General features: G+C 33.2%; 1 protein-coding gene across 1 annotated transcript; it reads right to left on the reverse strand.

Annotated features, from left to right (window-relative positions):
• Nucleotides 1-9,219: 9,219 nt before the first annotated feature.
• Nucleotides 9,220-21,952, reverse strand: LOC136988914 (collagen alpha-1(I) chain-like). The gene is made up of 20 exons (XM_067286926.1): nucleotides 21,807-21,952; nucleotides 21,504-21,562; nucleotides 21,321-21,349; nucleotides 20,960-21,205; nucleotides 19,825-20,158; nucleotides 17,388-17,462; nucleotides 15,205-15,243; nucleotides 14,010-14,129; nucleotides 13,781-13,900; nucleotides 13,644-13,676; nucleotides 13,425-13,544; nucleotides 13,175-13,294; nucleotides 12,941-13,060; nucleotides 12,024-12,143; nucleotides 11,887-11,919; nucleotides 11,707-11,787; nucleotides 11,420-11,452; nucleotides 11,185-11,304; nucleotides 10,269-10,388; nucleotides 9,220-10,159 (listed from the first exon to the last, which is right to left on the reverse strand). Exons 2-20 carry the CDS (start codon nucleotides 21,547-21,549, stop codon nucleotides 9,777-9,779), a joined length of 2,292 nt encoding a protein of 763 aa, XP_067143027.1. The 5' UTR covers nucleotides 21,550-21,562; nucleotides 21,807-21,952; the 3' UTR covers nucleotides 9,220-9,776.
• Nucleotides 21,953-25,901: the final 3,949 nt, after the last annotated feature.

The raw sequence follows: 25,901 nt of genomic DNA on the forward strand, positions 1-25,901 counted from the left end.
AAGGAATCCACCCCGGACTACATCTATAGACAGCACTTTGCAGAAATTCAACACCACGACAGGAATTTAATTCCTATTTATACTGATGGATCGAAATCGGTTGACTACGTTGGTTCAGCCTTTGTCTGCCAGGATGAGATCGTTGCAGAACAAATTGCACCGAATTTTTCCATCTTTACTGCAGAGTTGCAGGCTATTTACCTAGCCTTAAAATATATAATTAGGAAAGGTCATCGTCGCTGTGTCATTTACACTGACTCAGTTAGTGCACTTCAGGCTTTGATCTCACATGAACCTAGTTCTCTCTCTATAGTGATTAAAATTCGCAAACTGTTTTGCCATCTTTTGAGGAATTTCTCTATAAAATTTTGTTGGGTCCCAGACCATGTAGGTATAAGAGGAAATGAAGAAGCTGATGCAGCTGCAAAGTCAGCAAGTTCTTCTCAGCATACAATGCTTATTGAAGGAGGTGACTTGAAGCTAGTCGTTAAAAACGACTAGCAGAGAGATGGCAAAATATGTGGAATGCACAAGTCCACAATAAACTACTTGAGATCAAACCTATGATAGAAAATTGGACACATAAGCAAACTCATGACAGGAGATCTGAGGTCATTCTTACTCGTTTGAGAATTGGACATATTCGACTGACTCATCAATACCTTTTGAAGGATGATGACCAGCCAGTATGCCAGTATTGCATTTGTACTTTAAGTGTTAAACACATACTTTGCAACTGTGTTGCCTTTGACCAGAGTCGTAGCAGCATTTCGGAAATGCAAGTTTGAGAGAGATTTCGGGCCAGAGGCCAAATCTTGTTAAGATACTGAACTTTTTGAAAGTTATAAATATTAATAGAGAGATTTAAGTTAACTAATTTATTTATTTATTTATTTATTATATATTTATATTTGTGTTGTTCTGTTTGTTTGCACTTGTTTGTGTTTTTGTGTTGTATTGACGTTTTGTGATATATATATTTAGCTTCGTTTAATTTTACTATTTGTCATGGCGCAGCATAGCCTGTATGGCTCTTGTGCCAAAAAATTAGAACTAACCAACCAACCAAAAAATCTTGTAAAAAGACGTATTATAGACCATTATTGTATTAAAGGACATGTAAATTGTATAAATTTAAATACCGGCGCATGTATTGATGCATGCTGGGATAGCTTGATGGATTATAAAAGTACTGGCAATGTAATAGTGTAATATCCACTGAAGAGGCTGACAAGCGAAATATATATGGATAAAATAAAGTAAGAAATAGTGAAAGTGATTTACTGGTCTTTCTCTGTTTTTAAACTCTGTCGAAATCGGAATTAAAAAAGTGAATTTCACTTTTTTAATTCCGATGTCGATCCGATGTCCTTAGGGTTTTTTTAAAGAAAATTTCTTGGAATTTATTAATTTTAATATTTGAGTAACCGATCCCATTGTTTTATTATTTATTTATCATTTGTAGAGATTTTTTTTCTCGAAAAAGATCCCACTCTGACACCACTGTGACCTCAGGGTTGGTACCTCCTTGGTACCGTGTCTTGTACAGACAGACACAAACCGTTTCATTCTCGCACAAGCGGTTGTGTATGTAGTAACTTAGATTCGGAATGGAGACAGAAGAAGAATTCCAGAAGATGTGCCTTCACAAGGTTATTCATTTAACAAATACCCGTTTATTCATAAAAGCTATTTACAGGGTTGCTTATTGCTACATTCAATAAGAAGTTAAGAGGAATTTTAGCAGCTTGAGAAAAAGTTTACAAAAGTTTCGCACGACGCCAAATATTTGGAGTTCGAGTAGGTCCTCGATGAAGGATCTTTGCTGAGGTCGAGTTCAGGAGCTAGTAGGACGAGAGTTCAGATGCCTGAGTTCAGGTGCTAATCCAAGTTGAGTTCAGGTGCTAATCCAAGTTGAGTTCAGGTGCTAATCCAAGTTGAGTTCAGGTGCTAATCCAAGTTAAGTTCAGGTGCTAATCCAAGTTGATTTCACGTACTAATCCAGATTGATTTCAGGTAGAAATCCAGATTTAGGGTTAAGGAGTGGCGATGGTTGGATGCACACACACCGAAGGGTTCACGATCGATGACGAAAAAGCCTCGATCGTCATCATCCCCTCCTTTTTATACAAGGGTCTCTCCTCAGGTATTCCAATTATTTCACTCGAAGTTTTAGTATTTTGGGCCATTTCAACGTGTTTCACCCATTGATCTTTTCTAGAAAATTACTTTTTTAAAAAAGAGATTTTATACAAACCAGGGCCGGATTAACCCACTTTGGGGCCCTAGACATTTTCTTCTCACCGGGCCCCCTCTCTCTCCCACACGAAAAAACATAAGAACATATTTTCCTTAGGTTTTAGAATTCACAATAACCATATAAAAAGCAATATATTTTTGTTTATTATATACAGTTGTTCAACAGAAAAGTAAACTATGTTACTTACAAATTTTTTCAAAATAGACAGTTTGACCGGGCCCTTCAAAAAACCGGGCCCTAGACATTTGTCTCATTTGTCTATGCGATGATCCGGCCCTGATAGAAACGTGTTATCAAACTTTTAATATTAAAACGTTAGCAGTAATATTAAAAGTTTAATATTATTGTTAACGTTTAAATGTTTGAGAATAGAAAGGAATATAACACAGCATTAAGGAACGCAAAACATTTATTATATTTGAAGCTATAGAAGACTTACATAAAAATATATAATTGTTTGAGTCTATTTCTTCTTATCCTTTTCACAGACCAACTCAGAAGTAACAGTAAATTAACTTGAAGATATAAAAATTCAAAATGATCAAAACGCCGACCTTTTATTTTAGGATCCGGCGTTTTCACAAAAAAACAACGATAAAAAAATTTTCACAATATCTACAGTGAATAAAAAAATAGAAGGATCCATTCTTTCTGCTATATTTTGGAAGCGTCAGTGATCAGTAATGACTTCTTGTTCCACATCACGTGATTCTACTCTTTAAAAACATAATTAAGACCCGAAATGTATTTCCGCTCATAACGGAGATGACCAGACCCTAAACACTGAAGTTCGATCGGGGGTTTGCGCCTCACTCGGACGAGCTGGCAGCGGGAGTTTTTCCGGGCTTTCCTCTTTGCCGATGACGCCTGAATAGGGGCCAGCTTCCCCCCAAATCCTCCCGGAAGGCTTTCTATCTCCTTTTCTCGCGAGAGCCGTCTCCTATAAGGCCGGCTTTGGTCGCGTCGTGACCTCTCCTCTATCTTCCCGGGCTGGCCGTCTTCTATAAGGCCAACTCTTCGGTCTGTGCGATCATCATTCTGTTTCTTCTGGAGTGTAAAGCCAAATATGAGCTAGAACTCCTCTGTCGAATACGAATACCAAATGCATTTCCTCCATCAATAAAGCATGTATTAATAACTGTTCCTTGTGTGATATGTTACTGAAAAAAAGCCAAATAACTTTTAATTTTTTAAAATTACAAGTTAAAATTAAAATATTACAACAGCTTATATTATAAAGACACTTACCTTAAAAGGTATACTGCTGCGAGCACAACTTCCCCGAAACTAGTAATCCGGGGAGTAAAGATTCGCAGAGGAAACTTTAAAGTAGTGCAGTCGAGCCGCCATGTCCGGATATTTGGCTTTAAAAACATATTCAACCAAATATCTGACCATGTGTTCCTTCCGAACACCGTACCAGAGGAACGTTCGCGCGCATCTCCCGCCACATCCTTTCGATCGTGTTGGTGTGGGAGCCCGTCTGGGAATCAACAAAGTTATACTTCTGATTAACTGTCAGGTAATGAAAGCCTTCAGTTTGAAGACAATCATACGCCTTCCAGCAATTACTGATTACTGTTGTCCCCTGAAGCACCCACTCCTTGAGGACCGCAAGTAACGTTTGGCTATCGCGTGTTTCTATCAATACCACAAACATTTTTCAAGACTCCCTCTCGATACCCCCGAAGATCTTGACCTTCGATTATTCTCCCCTTATTGAATTTCCTCCGTCTGAATTTCACCTCATCTATTTTGACATCCCGGCCTTCTCCTCCGAGTTTCTCCGTTGGGGAGGACACATCGTAGATGCATACTTCTCTGTAAAAAGAGTACCAATCCACGATGGTTTGTTTTGAGAGACTGAGAAATCGATTTCTCCGGATTATCTTTCCGCAGTGAAATCGTTCTCTTCCCTTCGCTCGTAGAAGGTTGCCACACTGACTGCAGTTGGCTTCATTTCACCAAATGCCGTGGCGTAGCAACTCTTCTTTGATGCGGTCTTCCGAGAATGTCATTGCGTCGAATTAGTTGTATTTACAACTTGAACGGACACTGTAGCCATTCTGATCCAGTACAGCAACAAACAACAGAAATAGCAACAGAAACAAATGAAATTTTACGTATGATGTTTTTTATAGACACGGTCGCTCTTACCAGCCATTCACGAAGTGAGAAATTCCCGTGCTAAAAATCTACCAATCACAGAGTTTCAGATAATTTGCGCCTAAAAGATCAACCATTCCCATAGGGCTTTCCATAAATGACGCCCACATCGGAAAGGAAGGAGGGAGTTATGACAAGTCGGACAAGAGAGGTTGGAGCAAATCAGTCCCCATTGTTCTCAGTTAGAGAATGGTTCAGTTTAAGTAAAATTCTTACTCTTGCAGCAGGGTTTCATATCCCTAATTCCCTAATCTCTTAATTATTGAACTACTACTTAAGTAGAAATAAGTTGAAACCGTTTACTTTGTACTTGAATATTTGTAGTCTTGGGAAAGAAATAGAAAGACAAACTTTTATGACAACGGATGCATAAATCATAAATTAAGCTAAGAAATCGTGAGCGATTAGAAATTTTGCTAATAAAGAATAAAAAACATATTTTCATTTCGTGCTTATTTATTTTAATTCTGTAAGTTGCCGACATATGGGGGCAATTAGTTAATTGCACGTCAGAAAAAACCTAGGGACCGATCGTATGTGGGTGGTGGCGGCAGAGGCAAAGATGACAAGTGTCTTACAATAACCGTTTATTTTAGTTTCAAAACAAACTTACAAAGTAGGCCTACAATACAAGATGCGATCTAGATCGTCTGCGGCAGAAGGCGCTCTGGATGACGGCGATCAGAGAATGCTGTCGGAGTCGTCGGTAAAGCCCCGGGGCAGTCGGGTAGGAGAGTCCGAGGGAGTCGGCGAAGGAGTAGGTGGCTGGTTGGAGTACCGTCGTCCACTTCCTGGTAGAAAGCTCCGTCGTCTCCCCTTCTGACCTTGATTCGGGGGTTTTTATACGATTTTCCCTCGAATCTTCCCCTCTTGATTGGTCTCAAGTCCCTTTTTCCTTTTCTCGATTGGTCAGTCTACTGTTTCTAAGCAAGACGAAAACCAAGTTCGGCCGGGGACGGCGCCCGGGCGTTGACAGCTACTCGCATAATTTACACTGTTTGCCCCCTCTCGCGGACATCTGGCTGAACCGATCCGCCAAACGTTCTGTGGCTGCCCCCCTTTCGAGACGATCCCGGGCTCATATGGTCTAGCAGGTGTCCTTGACCATCTGTCTCTCTTCTTTCTCCCCTTTTTTGTTAATTGTTTACATCTCGACTCTTGTATACGAGCACCGCGACATTCCCTTCGTCGTTTATTACTGCGTTGTGTTTGTTTTAGAAGAAATGCTTTACAGATGTCCGGTTTATAGCCCGATGCGCGTTCTCGCTCCGATTGACTTTCCGAAATTTCCCGATGTAGCGATCTTGTAAACAATCGAATTCTCGGCGCCATTTTAGGATCTTCACAATTCAGTGTAAGCCACGTGTTAGTCAAGTTTGAATTGTTACAAAACTTTTAAAAGCTATCCACAAATGACATCCAAACTGGGAGGAAGGGAAGGATTGAACTTCAATGGACATCGGTTTTATTTCATTAAATTTTATACAGTTTATGCATTTTATTATCCATAAAGTGATAAAGGTTTTGAGGAAGGTTGAGTTTTGTTGGACTTCCGAAGAGGAGAGGGAAGATTTCAACAATCGGGGAAGATTTCAAGAAAAATACAGACGTAATTTATGGACAGCCCCTTACATATTCGAAATATATATATAGTTTATGTAAGCAAAGAATTATTACTGTTATAGATACGTTCAGGTATGTCAGATAGGAGAACAAAACGTCAGCCTGGTGCGTTTTATCGCAAGCAGAAGGATGAACATAATAAGGAAAACAGAAAACTACAAGGATCCATGCTGATATTCGTAAAGTTAAACGATGCTAATCCGACAGCATCAACAGCCCACTTAAGAATTCATTTCAGATAATCCATATATATAATCAAGACGAGTTGATAATAATAATAATAATAATAATCAGTGCAGAGCCCAAACGGTTAGGAGTTGAAAGTTGAAATTTGGTACAGTACACAGTTAGGGTACGTCACGAGAATGCACACTAAGAAGGGATTTTTCGAATTTCCTCCCCACGGGGGAGAGGGACAGGATTAAGGCTTAACACTTCCATTGTTGATAGAAGTGTCAAGTAACAATGAAATTGTTAAGAGAAAGCGACGTGTAAGACGCAGATGCAGGTTTTTTCGTTTTTGCGGGAAATCGAACATATTTTTAGACCCATCTAAAAATTCTCTAATTAGTCTGGAAACAGGGGAACCCAATTTTTGCATTCTGTGAAAACGGGTAAGGTTGACTATAATGTAATAATCTTAATCTTCGCTATCGTTACTTTTGCCCGAGCAACGCCGGGCCTACCTGCTAGTAATAAATAATACAGAAAAACGTAAATAAAACTTAAACCGTTTTTGTTTTGTAGCTGTTCATTTTCTTACTAAATTATACATTTAAATTCAGCTATAATATTTTGAATATTTACATTTAAGTTTTCTCCCATTTTCAAAAATTCTAGAATTTATTCTGAATGTAATATTGTTATCTTCCTTTGCCACCCTTTACTAAAGATTTGCTTTTTTATGTTAAGCTAATATAAAATAATATGATATTTGATTGCTATTAACCCTGATTAACAGTTTTAGTAAATATTACAAATTGAATAGAGAGTTTGTATACTTTTAACGTAATTATTAACTAAATTTTATTAATATTTATTAAACGACATTTCAACGGTTCCCTATCTACTCAGATTCTTAATGGTTAAATATAACAAAAACGTATGCTTAATAAAGATTTTGTGCTGCAGATCTACAAAGGTTTTGTTATATATTTTTTAGAAATGCATTCTTTATCTTTAAAACTCTAATTACATTTCGCTGACTGTTTCAGTCCTGATATAAACTTGGAATGAAACATTGATCCACGCTAAACACGTTCAAACAAGTCCTAAAAACAGTTAACTATTAAAATTTACTTGAGCAGGTGTCGAAGCCTTAAAACTTTTCTAGAAAGTTACTCTTTAAAAAGAGAGCTAATTTCTTGGATAGGAAGTATAATTTTGGCAGCCGCTTTTTTGAGCCAAATTTCGAAAAACGGAAACCAAAGTAATAAACTAATACATAATTTAAACGTTTAATTGGGGCAGTAGCAGAAAAGAAATTCAGCAATTTTTGATGTATTTTAGGGATCTTTCGAAAATATGTCACTACCACCATTGTCGTGTAGGCCTAACAGTTTGCGGAGACGAAGCAATTTTGTCTTTCGCTTGGGATGTTCGGTTTTTCTGGAGGGGGTCAGCATAGCAGGACGTATCACACCGGGATCTACGATGTATTACACCGTCTGTTGATATTCTTGCAGATAATAGGCACACAGAGAATTATAATAGCGTAAATTATTCAATAATATTTATACTGTTTGTATCTCGTAATTAGGAGCGCATATAACTACAGTAATACCCCGAACTTACGCGATTGGTGTAACCGAGCGATAATCGCGTAAGTCGAATTCGCGTAAATCGGGGTATAATTTCGCATATACGTACAGTACATACAAATTATTTTTAATTGGGACCGGAGACTAAAAAAAATAATAATTTAGAAAAAACTGTTTAATAAAATCTTAGATAATACATACGTATAACAAATTATATTATTAAAATTGTAAACGGAAGATATTTTGAAGTAGAAGGCTTCATAAAATCGAACAGATTCGTCTGACGGCTGAAAGATTTTTTTCTCCCGCAAAATTTCCTCGTAGCATGCTAATAATTTTTTTTATTTCTCGTTTTGTAGAAGAAATACGCTTTTCGTTGGAGTCTATATTTTCTAAAATTTGTAACCCCTTTTCAATAAAACTGAGGCCTTCTATTAAGTTTTCACAGCTTCAAGAATTTTTTCTTTACCTTTTATAATTGTTCTGTCTGTCGATTCTGGTAGATAATACTTCTTTGTTAATTCACAAATTTTCATTTTTGTATCGAAGTCTTTAATAATGTTAACTTTACATTCCAAAGATAAAGTTTTTCTTTTCTTGTTTGATGCAGAAGAAACAGTTCTACTTCGTTTGGATGACATAGTAGAGTCTCTCAAGTCTCCGTAGATATAACAAAAGAGGAATCGACGAGATTTGAAAATCGCGTAACTCCGGGTTCGCGTAAGTCGAGGTATTACTGAATTATAACTATTCCAAATGTAATCTTTGGGTCTATATAGACCTTATAAGTTATATTTTTAAAAGATAATTACACATACTTTCTTAGATGTTCCAATAAATCTGGTCATATTGGAAGTGTTTAATATGAACACTAGTTTAAATTTATCATTCATCGTTATGTTATACGTTTAACATAACATAACATCGTTATATTATTACATAACATAACATCGTTATATTATGTTAAAGTAACTGACAATAAATGTGTAACATTTATTGTCAGTTACTTTGATATTATTATTGATTCTAAGTTGTCCGTTACAGCTATGTGCTGTATTACAGTATTTCTATTCTTAAATAGTATATACCACATATTTCATTTTATCTTCAATAGAAAAATCATTAATTTAGTAGAAATTCAATTGAGAATAAATTTATATAGAACATAAAATGCTCGAGAAAAGTTATGTTCTATATGAATTTTACGCGAACAATACATAGTTAATTGAATGAAATATATTACTCGAATTTAATGATGAAATAAAATAAAATTGATAAAATATTGTATTTTATAATAATTGAATATATGAAATAAGGTTTCAACTAATTTTGTTTATGAATATTGCAGATATTATAGAGAAGTTTTAGAATAAATTAATGTTTATCGAAATTATTAATCAATTGTCAAAATTTTAAATACATTAATAATTTAAAATAACTTTAATTTAATAAGGATAAATTTTACAATATATTTTTAGAAACATATTTCATATACATAAACTGTTTCATTTCCAACAAAATAATAATTATTTACATTTGTAATATCCCAGGAAAATGTCTTAATTTCCCTCATTATCCTGTATTTTATGTCACTGGACAGGAATTCAGATGTCATATTTATTTAAAAAACGCTAATAACTTTTACACAATTTACTTTCACAGAAATAATTGAAAATTTCAATTAAAAAAACAATAATATTGTATAGTCATCATTTGTTTATTTTCATTCAAATTTAACTTGGACAAGTATTTTAAGATTATTGCAATAAATAATTTTAATAACTGATTTTAATAATTAATCGTTTCTACTGTTATTGGATGCATTCATCTTCCTTCTACATTATCTTCACTGTTGATAAATAAACAGTATATATATCTATATATATAAATATGGAACTTTCAATTTTATTGACATTGAGTCAAATGACTCTTAATTGGATTCTATAAAAGTTTATTGCAGATTATTTTCAATCACTTCCTGGCATCATATTCATCATCATAGTTAGCTGAGCTTGACCATAACTTGGTTGTCGAATATTTTGACCTGTCTGAGGTTGAGATCCATACCGATTTTCTTGCAAACTCCCAGCTTGTGCATAATCTCCACTTGGTCCTCTATTTCTGGGCCTACCTCCAGTATATGCTTTAGTATAAGAGCCAGGTCTTCTTTGACCGGGAGAACCACTTCCTTGACTTCCAGAACCACTTGGACTACCTCCAAACCCACCAGGAACATCTGATGGGCCACTTGGTCCATGTGGTACGTCAGGATATCGTCCTCCAGGACCACTTGGGCCTCTAGGTCCACTTGATCCACCTGGATATGTTCCTCCTGGCCCAGATATACCTCCTGATGGATTTAAAATTATTTATAGGACTTAATTATAACATTTAATTATTATTATTTAAAATATATATAATCAAAATTGTTATAAAAACTCATTCGAAAAGTTATTTACCTGGCTTGCTCGGATCTCCAGGATATCTTCCTCCTGGGCCTGGGCCCCCAATTTCACCTGATGGACCTTGTGGTCCTCCAGGCCCACTAGGCCCATGTGGTCCACTAGGATATCCTCCTCCTATTGGATATTAAATTATTTATAAAACTTAATTATTATTTATAATTATCATTATACAGTAGAGAATCGAAAATCGGAATCAATTGGGGACTGAGGGTTGTTCCGATTAGTCATTTATTCCGATTACCCATTATGTACGAAAAAATACATTAACCTGTCCGATGTTCAAATTTTTCTCCGTTGCATGTCGCTTCGTGTTCAATTTAAGTCGATTTTAAGCCTAACGAAAATTTTTATAATAATCGAGGCTATCGTATCGTTAAAAATTATTTCTGCATTTTGTACAAACAAAATAAATATATTGAAGAATATAAAAACATGAAAATTATACTTTAGAAGTAAATTTAGTATCAAAAACGTTCGATTCAGCACGACACAGTCCGACTGAAAATCGTGCCGATTACCGGCGTTTCCGATTACCAGTGTTCCGATTAACGACTCTCTTACTGTATATATACAGTAGAACATCGATTATCCGACTTAATTGGGAACTGGGGTTGGTCGGATAACAGAAAAGTATGAAAAAATACATTATTAGTATAGTGTATTAGGCCTGGTTTAAATACTAGCCTCCCTTTAATGGTCGAGCCAGTGCTGCCAGCTAAAACATGCAAAAATTTAACAAAAATAATATTAAAGTAGCAAAGACATAACCAAATATTGTAGTGCCACATCACTAGCGAACTAGAACGCAGTTCGATTAACTGATAAGTCGGATATTTGATGCTCTACTGTATATATAAACAAAATTATTATAAAACTTCATTAGAAAAATCTTCATAAACATGTTATTTACCTGGCCTGCTCGGACCGCCAGGATATCTTCCTCCTGGGCCTGGGCCCCCAATTCCACCCGATGGACCATGTGGTCCTCCAGGCCCACTTGGCCCATGTGGTCCACTAGGATATCCTCCTCCTAATGGATATTAAATTTGTTTATAAAACTTAATTATTATTTATAATTGTCATTATATATATATAAACATTAATTATTATAAAACTTCATTAGAAAAGACTTCATGGACATTTACCTGGCTTGCTCGGACCTCCAGGATATCTTCCTCCTGGGCCTGGGCCCCAATTCCACCTGATGGTCCTTGTGGTCCTCCAGGCCCACTTGGCCCATGTGGTCCACTAGGATATCCTCCTCCTAATGGATTATTAAATTATTTATAAAACTATCATATATACCTTATATATATAATATATTAATATATATATATATATATAAACAAACTTATTATAAAGCTTCATTAGAAAAGATTTCATGAACATTTACCTGGCTTGCTCGGACCTCCAGGATATCTTCCTCCTGGACCTGGGCCTCCAATTCCACCTGACGGTCCTTGTGGTCCTCCAGGCCCACTTGGCCCATGTGGTCCACTAGGATATCCTCCTCCTAATGGTTATTAAATTATTTATAAAACTTAATTATTATTTATGTTTATAATTATATGAAGTTTCATTAGAAAAGTCTTCATGAACATAAGTTATGTACCTGGCTTGCTTGGACCTCCAGGATATCCTCCTCCTAATGGATATTAAATTATTTATAAAACTGAATTATTATTTATAATTATATATATAAACAAACTTATATAAAGCTTCATTAGAAAAGATTTCATAAACATTTACCTGGCTTGCTTGGACCTCCAGGATATCTTCCTCCTGGACCTGGGCCACCAATTCCACCCGACGGACCTTGTGGTCCTCCAGGCCCACTTGGCCCATGTGGTCCACTAGGATATCCTCCTCCTAATGGATATTAAATTATTTATAAAACTAATTATTATTTATAATTAATCATTATACAGTAGAGAGTCGAAAATCGGAATCAATTGGGGAACTGGGGTTGTTCCGATTAGTCATTTATTTCCGATTACCCATTATGTACGAAAAAAATACATCTAACCTGTCCGATGTTCAAATTTTTCTCCGTTGCATGTCGCTTCGTGTTCAATTTTCGTCGATTTTAAGCCTAACGAAAATTTTTATAATAATCGAGGCTATCGTATCGTTAAAAATTATTTCTGCATTTTTGTACAAACAAAATAAATATATTGAAGAATATAAAACATGAAAATTATACTTTAGAAGTAAATTTAGTATCAAAAACGTTCGATTCAGCACGACACAGTCCGACTGAAAATCGTGCCGATTACCGGCGTTTCCGATTACCAGTGTTCCGATTAACGACTCTCTACTGTATATATACAGTAGAACATCGATTATCCGACTTAATTGGGAACTGGGGTTGGTCGGATAACAGAAAAGTATGAAAAAATACATTATTAGTATAGTGTATTAGGCCTGGTTTAAATACTAGCCTCCCTTTAATGGTCGAGCCAGTGCTGCCAGCTAAAACATGCAAAAATTTAACAAAAATAATATTAAAGTAGCAAAGACATAACCAAATATTGTAGTGCCACATCACTAGCGAACTAGAACGCAGTCGATTAACTGATAAGTCGGATATTTGATGCTCTACTGTATATATAAACAAAATTATTATAAAACTTCATTAGAAAAATCTTCATAAACATGTTATTTACCTGGCCTGCTCGGACCGCCAGGATATCTTCCTCCTGGGCCTGGGCCCCCAATTCCACCCGATGGACCATGTGGTCCTCCAGGCCCACTTGGCCCATGTGGTCCACTAGGATATCCTCCTCCTAATGGATATTAAATTTGTTTATAAAACTTAATTATTATTTATAATTGTCATTATATATATATAAACTTAATTATTATAAAACTTCATTAGAAAAGACTTCATGGACATTTACCTGGCTTGCTCGGACCTCCAGGATATCTTCCTCCTGGGCCTGGGCCCCCAATTCCACCTGATGGTCCTTGTGGTCCTCCAGGCCCACTTGGCCCATGTGGTCCACTAGGATATCCTCCTCCTAATGGATTTTAAATTATTTATAAAACTTTAATTATTATATTATATTATTATATACTATATTATATTATATATTATATAAACAAACTTATTATAAAAGCTTCATTAGAAAAGACTTCATGAACATTTACCTGGCTTGCTCGGACCTCCAGGATATCTTCCTCCTGGACCTGGGCCTCCAATTCCACCTGACGGTCCTTGTGGTCCTCCAGGCCCACTTGGCCCATGTGGTCCACTAGGATATCCTCCTCCTAATGGTTATTAAATTATTTATAAAACTTAATTATTATTTATGTTTATAATTATATGAAGTTTCATTAGAAAAGTCTTCATGAACATAAGTTATGTACCTGGCTTGCTTGGACCTCCAGGATATCCTCCTCCTAATGGATATTAAATTATTTATAAAACTGAATTATTATTTATAATTATATATATAAACAAACTTATATAAAGCTTCATTAGAAAAGATTTCATAAACATTTACCTGGCTTGCTTGGACCTCCAGGATATCTTCCTCCTGGACCTGGGCCACCAATTCCACCCGACGGACCTTGTGGTCCTCCAGGCCCACTTGGCCCATGTGGTCCACTAGGATATCCTCCTCCTAATGGATATTAAATTATTTATAAAACTTAATTATTATTTATAATTTCATTATAATATATAAACAAATTATATAAAGCTTCATTAGAAAAGTCTTCATGAACATTTACCTGGCTTGCTTGGACCTCCAGGATATCTTCCTCCTGGACCTGAGCCCCCAATTCCACCCGACGGACCATGTGGTCCTCCAGGCCCACTTGGCCCATGTGGTCCACTAGGATATCCTCCTCCTAATGGATATTAAATTATTTATAAAACTTAATTATTATTTATAATTATTATTATATATGTTACCAGCCAAACCCGATTTCAGGTTAAACTAGTTAGTCCTACACGTGTCAGGATATACTAGTTTAGCCTAGGACAATCTAGTTTGCCCTAAATACTTTAGGCTTAACTAGTTTGGCCCAGGCCGAACTGATTTAGAACTATTATTCAAGTATATTAATGGTTAAAATAAAATTAAAACGCAATCAATTAGATGAACAATATTTATTCAAACATAGTCTACTTAATTATTAAAAATGGTATTGGTTACAGAAGGCTTGTACAAAACTATAAAATAAAAATAAGCTAACCAGTACTTATCAGTTTGTATTTTTTTTATTAAGCCATGCACTTTTAAAGGTTTGTAAATATAATGGTACGAAAATATTTTCAAGAATTCAAACGAAATAATAAAAATAACAGTTAAAGTGTACCTAGGTAATCGCAATGTCGGCACTTCGGTTAAGTTGGTTGGTTAGGTTAACTACACTTTTAGTCGTTTCCTTTTTTTTCTTTTGTTCAAGAACTACCGTGAATCAATAACTAGTGACGTTAAAGACGTTAAGTGGGCTGCCTGCCAGTGGCTCCCCTCTGGGAGGAGTCTGTCAGGAGCATAAACAGTCCAAAGTGCTGCCATTGGGATTACCTAGGTACACTTTAACCAAAATAACTTTTAGAGTCAAACTAAAATTAAAATGAAGTTATTTGTGCTTCTTAGTGTAATATATAAAATATTTAATCTTTTATTTATTTTTGCAGGGTGTTGTGTGGTGGCATTTTAAATTATACAAAATCATTTTTTTTTTACACTGGCACCTATTACTGTAGTACATAAATCTGTTCAGCCTAGGCCAAACTAGTTAAGCCTAAAGTATTTAGGCTAAACTAGATTGTCCTAGGCTAAACTAGTATATCTTGACACACATAGGAGATACTAGTTTGGCCTGAAATTCAGGTTTGGTCAGAAACATATATTATATATATAAACAAAATATAAAGCTTCATTAGAAAAGTCTTCATAAACATAAGTTATTTTACCTGGCTTGCTTGGACCTCCAGGATATCTTCCTCCTGGGCCTGGGCCTCCAATTCCACCCGATGGACCATGTGGTCCTCCAGACCCACTTGGCCCATGTGGTCCACTAGGATATCCTCCTCCTAATGGATATTAAATTTGTTTATAAAACTTACTTATTATTTATAATTGTCATTATATATATATAAACTTAATTATTATAAAACTTCATTAGAAAAGACTTCATGGACATTTACCTGGCTTGCTCGGACCTCCAGGATATCTTCCTCCTGGGCCTGGGCCCCCAATTCCACCTGATGGTCCTTGTGGTCCTCCAGGCCCACTTGGCCCATGTGGTCCACTAGGATATCCTCCTCCTAATGGATATTAAATTTGTTTATAAAACTTAATTATTATTTATAATTGTCATTATATATATATAAAACTTAATTATTATAAAACTTCATTAGAAAAGACTTCATGGACATTTACCTGGCTTGCTCGGACCTCCAGGATATCTTCCTCCTGGGCCTGGGCCCCCAATTCCACCTGATGGTCCTTGTGGTCCTCCAGGCCCACTTGGCCCATGTGGTCCACTAGGATATCCTCCTCCTAATGGTTATTAAATTATTTATAAAACTTAATTATTAATTATAATTATCATTATATATATATAAACAAAATTATTATAAAACTTCATTAGAAAAGACTTCATGGACATTTACCTGGCTTGCTCGGACCTCCAGGATATCTTCCTCCTGGGCCTGGGCCCCCAATTCCACCCGACGGACCTTGTGGTCCTCCAGGCCCACTTGGCCCATGTGGTCCACTAGGATATCCTCCTCCTAATGGTTATTAAATTATTTATAAAACTTAATTATCATTTATAATTATAATTATATAAAGCTTCATTAGAAAAGTCTTCATGAACATAAGTTATGTACTGTACCTGGCTTGCCTGGACCTCCAGGATATTTTCCTCCTAATGGATATTAAATTATTTATAAAACTGAATTATAATTATATATATAAACAAACTTATATAAAGCTTCATTAGAAAAGATTTCATAAATATTTACCTGGCTTGCTCGGACCTCCAGGATATCTTCCTCCTGGACCTGGACCTCCAATTCCACCCGATGGACCATGTGTCCTCCAGGCCCACTTGGCCCATGTGGTCCACTAGGATATTCTCCTCCTAATGGATATTAAATTTGTTTATAAAACTTAATTATTATTTATAATTTCATTATATTATATTATATATATATATATAAACTTAATTATTATAAAACTTCATTAGAAAAGACTTCATGGACATTTACCTGGCTTGCTCGGACCTCCAGGATATCTTCCTCCTGGGCCTGGGCCCCCAATTCCACCTGATGGACCTTGTGGTCCTCCAGGCCCACTTGGCCCATGTGGTCCACTAGGATATCCTCCTCCTAATGGATATTAAATTGTTTATAAAACTTAATTATTATTTATAATTGTCATTATATATATATAAACTTAATTATTATAAAGCTTCATTAGAAAAGTCTTCATGAACATTTACCTGGCTTGCTCGGACCTCCAGGATATCTTCCTCCTGGGCCTGGCCCCCAATTCCACCTGATGGACCTTGTGGTCCTCCAGGCCCACTTGGCCCATGTGGTCCACTAGGATATCCTCCTCCTAATGGATATTAAATTATTTATAAAACTTAATTATTATTTATAATTATCATTATATATATATAAACAAACTTATTATAAAACTTCATTAGAAAAGACTTCATGGACATTTACCTGGCTTGCTCGGACCTCCAGGATATCTTCCTCCTGGGCCTGGGCCCCCAATTCCACCTGATGGTCCTTGTGGTCCTCCAGGCCCACTTGGTCCATGTGGTCCACTAGGATATCCTCCTCCTAATGGTTATTAAATTATTTATAAAACTTAATTATCATTTATAATTATAATTATATAAAGCTTCATTAGAAAAGTCTTCATGAACATAAGTTATGTACTGTACCTGGCTTGCCTGGACCTCCAGGATATTTTCCTCCTAATGGATATTAAATTTGTTTATAAAACTTAATTATTATTTATAATTATCATTATATATATATAAACTTAATTATTATAAAGCTTCATTAGAAAAGACTTCATGGACATTTACCTGGCTTGCTCGGACCTCCAGGATATCTTCCTCCTGGACCTGGACCTCCAATTCCACCTGATGGACCTTGTGGTCCTCCAGGCCCACTTGGCCCATGTGGTCCACTAGGATATCCTCCTCCTAATGGATTTTAAATTATTTATAAAATTTAATTATTATTTATAATTATTATTATATATATGTAAACAAAATTATTATAAAACTTCATTAGAAAAGTCTTCATGAACATGTTATTTAAATAAACAACAACTAACTTGTTATACATTAAAGTAAGTCACCAACGAATGCCGAATTGTCGAAACGGCTATAGTCGTATCTAGCCGATAATTCGGCATTGGTTGGTGTCTTGCCATAAGTTTTTTACCTGGCTTGCTCGGACCTCCAGGATATCGTCCTCCTGGTCCACCGATTCCTCCTAATGGATATTAAATTATTTAAAAAACTTAATTGTTATATTTAATTATTATTTATAATTATAATTACAGTCGAGTTCGCATAAGTCGACACCCCAAGGGAAATGTGTCGAGTTATCCGATATGACGAATAAAACGAAGTTGAAAAAAACCACAAAACTACAAGTAGGAAAATTTGGTAGTGCTTTTATACAGTACATGCAGTAGTGTTTTATACAGCCTGTGACTATCTATCACTGGCGCTAAAGTTGGTTTCTACTCCAAGTACCTCGGCGATTTTCATCACTGTTTTGTTTCAGTATCGATCCTAAAACAGGTAGATTCGATGAACGAATTTGCTTTATCCAACGTAACAGAGTGTCTTCCACCTTTTTACTGCGACATTCTCTGGCATTATCAAGACAGCTGTGATGAAGACCCAATAAAAACGTTTCTTAATTTTTTTTCTTCAGAATTCTCGTTAATGTTGAATTCTTGGAAGGTTTTCTCGTTTTGCAAATTTGGCTTGCGAAGTTTTATTACATTCAAATTCAGACACAAGCTTGTATTTTTTTTCTTCAGCGTGAGTATTGTTAGCTTTTGGATACTTATTTTTAACGGAAATGTGAAACACGTGCTACAAATAACACATGAATGAAAAGTGAGAAAATGAAAAATCGGATTCTGCTGTGATGTTGATATAGATTGCATATTTTATTTTTATTTATCTGTTATTATTTTATATACAAAAATGCATACAATGTTAAGGTATTTTCAATAATATGTATATATTAATAAATAAGTCGACTCCCCTCCTGAAAAAAATGAGTTCACCACCGCATGGTAAGCTGTGCGGTTGTGAACTCATTTTTTTTTCAGGAGGGGAGTCGACTTATCTGACATCTAAACAAGTGTGTGACAGAAAAAGTATGTCGATTTATCCAGCAGTGACGAGTTAAACGATGTTGAGTAAACCAGAGTGTTTTTTTAACATTCATGCCTATGTAAGTCGGTCGGGACCACAGAAAACTGACTACTTAACCGACGGTGTCTAGTTATACCCAGTGGTGATATTCAGCGGGTTTGCACAGGTTCGGCCGAACCCGTTGGTAAAATTATCAATTTTCCGAACCTTGTTAAACACACGTAACATTTCTCAATGGTTTTGTTTCTTTTAAAAAATATATTAAAATATACGTATTATACTCTGTAACACTACTAAACTAGAGCCTTATACCCCGTTCGCACCGAGCATTTCAATCTAGAATCCTAGATTGTGAGCATGGTCGGGGACTATGCCTTGGTGCGATCTCTCTCGACCGTTTCAATCTCGATCGAAACGAGGTTTAATCGCGATCGATTCAAGAGAGTTCTTGAAACTAGATCCAGTCATAAGAGAGATCCCACAATCTCACGCGCGCGAGATAATACAAGATGGCTGTGGAACACGTGTCAAGCTATGGACAGCGAAATAAAAAGATATTGTATTTCGAGAGATGATGACATCTGTCTATTATCAGCAGTGCCATTCGGGGTGAAAAATTTCTCTGCCTAAAAAAAAAGGTCGACAGCAGTAACATACTATTGTTACCTGGTCTTCGCCCAGGGCTCCTTACGTTCCAAATACGCCACTGATTATTAGATATATCACAAGAAAAGGTATTGTATTTATTTCTAGCCAAAACTTCCATTTTGTTTGTCGGTGATTGTTAGGGAAAAATTTTCTGCTAGCGAACCCTTTGTTAAATATTTAGGTTATACTGGTTATACCTATGACGACTTATGCAGACTCAACTATATTAGGACAAAATTATTATAAAAGTTCATTAGAAAAGTCTTCATGAACATTTACCTGGCTTGCTCGGACCTCCAGGATATCTTCCTCCTGGGCCTGGGCCCCCAATTCCACCCGACGGACCTTGTGGTCCTCCAGGCCCACTTGGTCCATGTGGTCCACTAGGATATCCTCCTCCTAATGGAGATTAAATTATTTATAAAACTTAATTATTATTTATAATTATCATTATATATATAAGCAAAATTATTATATAACATCATTAGAAAAGTCTTCATGAACATAAGTTATTTACCTGGTTTGCTCGGACCTCCAGGATATGTTCCTCCTGGGCCACCAATACCACCAGATGGCCCAGTTGGACGACCTCCTGGTCTAGCAAATCCTCCTGACGGACCACTCGGACTACTGGGTCTTCCTCCTGGTGGCTTAGGTCTATAACCACCAGACTGATCACCTGGTTGACCTGTGAGAGTATTTCCTATTTCAGCATTCAAATGAAAATATTTTGGAGCATCGTTACAATCCACACTGTACCAATAATCACAAATCATATGTTCTTGATTGAAAACTGTTCCTGCCGCGCACAAAAAACTTTCCATTCTTCCCAAATGGCACACATGGTAAGCCTAAAATTATTATAAAACTTTATTAGAAAAGTTTTCATGAACATAAGTTATTTAATAATTAACAAAATATATTTTTTATTTAATAATAAATTATACGTTTAATTAATATCTACTATTCCGTAAATTAATTTTAAAAAGTAACAAGATTTTAAAAAATATTTTAATTTGACAGGAAAAGTAATATAAAGTATTTGATATTTTGTCTAAAATGTGTTCTTTTTGAAAAATTAAAATTTAAAATTGTGATAATAAATTATCTAAAATAATCTGGATTAAAAAATATTTTTTTTATTTTATGCTTTTTTACAAATAATTAATAATATTCTCCTATAACTATATATTCATATATTTTACGTAGTAGAATATTATAAACGTCAAAAGAAAATGTTTGCTTAAAATAGGTATTTGTGTCTTAAGTATTTACTAGATGAGAACTTATCCACGTTCTGTTTCATAAATTATTTTATAATCATCACGATATTTTATTAAAATTCTAAATTAAGAAATTCTAGACCAAGATTTTGAACTAGGACAACAAATGAAAATAATAAACTAGTTTGGCAGGATCCAGTATATTTTCAATATATCATAAGTGACAGATTCATGCCATAAAGATTATATCGAATCTTAATAATATCTTAATGATTAATTTTATATGCATGATTAACTTCAAAAGTTTGGAAGTTTGTAAATAGTACAAAAAGACTTTTTAAAACAATATGATTTATTCGGATGAAAAGAAATAATAAACTTAACAATCATTAAAAATATATATAAATTTATATTATACAAGATACATACCTGACATTGGGCTTCGACATCAGCATACATTCCAGGGATATATGCTTGATCTTTACATTTAAAACTTGTGCGAGGAACTTCATTATAATTTGGATAGTCCACACCGGCGGTTCCTCTCACTCCACTTCCATCCCCCCATCGATCATCAGTATATGCTTTACTACTTCTTCCAATACGTCTTCCTCTCTTTTCAATATTGAGTACAAGTTCACCTCTATCCCCACGTTCATCTTGCAATTGTTCAACCTAAAATTTCATGTTAATAAATTAAAAGTTAATTAAATACTTACTGATTAAGAATCATAATAAACTGTATATTGTTATTAAATCAAAAATTCCGAATTGTTGTAAATGTACTTACTTTTTCTGCTGACAAGCAGGTAGAGACTGCTATAAGAAAAAAATTATAATATAAATTATATACTGACTAATATTGTTAGCAAATGATATTTTACTTATTTTTTATTATTAATAACGAATCTAATTATTTAAATTTCGATATTTTAAAATTAAAAGAAGGTTTTTAAAATAATAAATATTTTACCTGCTAACAGTAAGGTAAACAATGCAAAATTTCGATGTTTATTCATCTCCAACGTTATGCTGAAAAATTTTAGAATTGTTCAATCATGAAAGATTTCAACTCATTTGACAGATGAGAAAATGTCCATTAATATTTGTAGTATGTAATAAACTTTATAGTTGTAACTTTAAATTCACAGATCATCAACTATAGACTAGTGACCGATAAGATTCTCAAATGATATGGAAGATTGTAAAACACACGTGATTCGAAAAGGATAAGAAAGAGAAAGTATATACATTTTAAGGAAAAACTCTTACTGACCTGCTGTCCTTGAATGCAGCACGTTGGATACGTTACTGAACAAGAGTGTCTCGTACCTTATTTATATACAGCCAGGTAAGACGATGAGACGGGAGTGGAGGCGTCACACTCGTGACCTCACAAACTCTTTATAAAGTGTCTTCATTGTGATAACATCAGATATTCTTTAATAAAAGATGTTTTTCTGCATTCTCGATAACCATAGAGAAGATAGTGAAAAAAGAATCGTGAGAATTTTTGTTATTTTACCTGTTTAATATTATGCTCTATGAAAGAATTCGTTCAATTTAGTATTTATTATTAATTTTACACAATTTTTAATATTCGTTTGGATTTTACTCAAGTCTCCTGAGAATAACTTGAGTCCCGATATTCATATCAGAAAAAATGCGAAAATTATCTTTTTAAACAACTTATATTTAGGCCTATAATAAAAAAAAAATCATAAAACGATTTGAATTTATTGATTAATTTTTAATATTTTAAATTAAAATTACTTTGTAGCAACTTAAAAGTTTCCTGAAAATAAGTTTTTATAAATAAATATTTATTAACGTAGTAAAATTGTCAGCTCATTATTATGTGTTTAATGTAAAAACAAGTAAAATCATTATGTTAATGAAACAATTCTTAACATTTTTTACATTTATATGTTATTAGTAATATTTAATCAAGGCTTATAATGAGAAATTCCATAGCTTGACATATAAATATGTTTTGTGGAATCAAAGGTGAAAGAGAGAATGTTGCTTAAGAAAATCGGGAAAGTACCATATCCACCCTCATCACCATCCAATTGTGACCTTTCGGAGGGATACAGCCTTATTCTATTAAATTCCGGATCCGAGGTAGGAAAATCCATTATGACGTCCAAGCCTCGTGACTAAAAGAATGAATGTCATCACTATTTGTCCTACTCTGGTGGCTAAAAATCTTTAATGAATCTGAATGATTACGTAAACAGTAATTGAGGAAGACAAATTACATCATAGTATTTTCATCAAGTTATTAAATTTATATTAATAAATGCCATCTGGACAGAATAACCTGTCTGAACCAATCGATAGTTTCTACCATTTATATAAAAGAAGAAAAACTAGAAAGACCTAAAAACACAACAAATTATTCTTATACAATCACGAAGAAATGCAAAAAATTTTGTACTGTTTATATAAAGAAAGATAAAAGTTTCTCATAATATTTAATAATAAGTTTTACCTTCAAGTTGACATGATATAGTCTATGAATACAATTACCTCTCGACATAAACACATTTTTTCTAGCAAAACATTTTTCTTTAATGTTTATTCTGATGACATCATTTCCAAATTGAATCGACATCAATTACGCCTTAACCCGAAATGCCCTTTTTACAGAATTGGACATCTGCCATGTAAGATAAGTTCTAATGTAAACTATAAAAACTCTTTCAATGGAAATCTTAAATCTTATCTATAAATTCATTTTCATTCAATTTCGTCGTAATATTTAATTAATGAATAATTAAAAGCCAGAAAAAGATTCAGAAATTTATATAAAATTTATTTTAATTTTGAAAAGAATTTTGTTTCAAAATAGTTTTTATGTACGAAATCATATTTTTTTTACTTCATTTGACATTTTAATTAAAATTTTGTTGAATTATTCAAAATTCTCCGTAAACTTAATATATAAAGTAGTATAACAGTATAGTTTACCTAGTGCGTAGTATTTTATAGTATAGATAAATTATATATGACTTCACATTCTTAATATTGAATTTATATAAAAGTTTAAATTGGTTAGCTCTAAACTTTTATAATCATTTTTAAAATATTTCCTTAAATTTGAATTGAAACAAAAATAGTTTAAACAATTTTCATCATTTGGGACAGTTCTCAATGGTTTTCAAGAGTCTCACCATTGTAATTTAGTAATTTACTACTTCATTTTTAAGAAATATTATTTCGAAATATAATGAAAATGTATCTATTAAATTACATTTCAACATTTGTTCTCAAACGCGAAAAATGTAAATTAGATTTTAACATGATTTAGTATATTTAATATATAACAGTAATACTATAATATATCATTAATTACTTATTTGCGTTAGAGAATTAACATGAAATACACATAAAATAATCATATAAAAATGTTAATAAATATATATTAACTTATATTTTCAGATTTCATATATTATTACAATATTGATAAGTCATGGGTTTTTTTAAATTAAAATATATTATAGGCCAATATATTTATTATTTGAATTAAAATTTAAACTATATATTTTTAAATAGATCTTACAGATGCTATATCGATACTCCAAGTAGACCAAGTAGACTCAGTAAATGATCAATCTTGTTTTTGATTGATTACATTAAATTTTTCCGTATTGCATTTTAACGTGATTTAATCTAACAGGAAAATTTATTGATTAGACAAAAGTTAATTTCCATCGAAAGTAATCAACGTTTATCATGTTAACTTATATGCGATTAGAAACAAAGAATACAATGTTGAACGTGACGATTTCATGTTCTTTTAAGTCAATATTTAAACGTAATCGTATTGTTTTAACTTGACTAAACACGTTTCTATAACATTAAGATGAGTTTTAAATAACGTTTTAATGCTGTTCCCAAGTTTCATTTACGATATTTTAATTTTAATACTATACAAACACGATAAATTAATTTCATGGGTATGAAATTCAATATGAGTTATATAATTTTATAAATGCCATGTCCATGAAATTACTTTATTATAAATTAATAAAAGAATTTCGTGTAATTGACTATTGTATATTAAATAACATCCATGTGATAATAATTTATTTAATATATTTGATATTTAATATAGAGAATGGAATGTATTTCTACACGAAACCGCAATTGTTTTAACTTTAAACCGGAAAGTCGGATGTTTAAAAACTTGAACATTAAAATTAATTTTAAAAAATATATTTAATAAATATATAAATTTCATATTTCTCGAAAATACATAATAAAGTATGTTTAAATGTAGTGAGGAAATAAAATATAAATTAAAGTACAAGTAGTATAAATATGTGAAAAAAAATTGCAGATATTTTATTTTAATATGAAATTATTAGTGTATGATTACAGCAATTTTAATTAAAAAAATACAAATATTGCTTCAACGTGAGTACTTATACTTTAAAACGGTTTAATAGATTTAAGCCAACCTTCGAGGTCTTTAATCAAATTTTATTTTGTTTTTTAGATTGCTGCGAAAATTTTTAATTCTACGTAGCGGAAAATTAATTGAATCCACAGTCCTTAAATGCCAACAGATCCTTGAATATTTCATTTAATATTTATAAATAGAATTTAATATACAATTATTTCTATTTGGAAACCCCCTTAAGCTCGAAGGCAGCATGTTTTCACATTGTTTGTAGTATAATTCATCACTAATTCTAAGAATTTAGTATGTTATTATTTTATACTATTCTAAATTTTCTACTAAAAAGATATATATCATCTGAAATGATTTAAAAATACATAGAAGAATAAAAGTTACAAACTTTCCAAAATAATTTTTTATATGTCCCTATATCTTACCATTAATATGTATGCAGTTTAATATGGTAGAGAAAAAATGCGAATTTATTTATTGCTTTATACTATATTTAATATAAAATCTTTGTTATTTTTAATGTTGTCTTATTAAACAATTTAAACATCATAATCATTAAAAATTCTTTTAAAAGTATATTTATGAAAAGCAATGTATTACATTGAATTTTTTAAATTAAATAGTAATTAAAATTTATTGTTATTAAGTATTTGTATAATAAAAGTATATTTTAAAAATATAATAAAATAAAATAATTTTTTAAATGTTTTTAAACTAGAGAATATCCAATAAACCTTGAAATGTATATACTTTTATATTTCCTTTTCCAATTTTTAACGTATAACATTCTTTTAAAATAAAGAAAAAATAGTTTATTGACATTTTATTTACTTAAATAAAATTATTTCTTTTTTTCTTAATAAAACAAGTAAAAGTAAAAATATTCCAAATATAAATATATTCGCCATTCAGAATATTTTATTAGGCTCTTAAATATTTTTACCTTTTAAA

This window comes from Centruroides vittatus, unplaced genomic scaffold, assembly GCF_030686945.1.
Source record: "Centruroides vittatus isolate TY-2023 unplaced genomic scaffold, ASM3068694v2 scaffold_386, whole genome shotgun sequence".
NCBI classification, from domain to species: Eukaryota; Metazoa; Arthropoda; class Arachnida; order Scorpiones; family Buthidae; genus Centruroides; species Centruroides vittatus.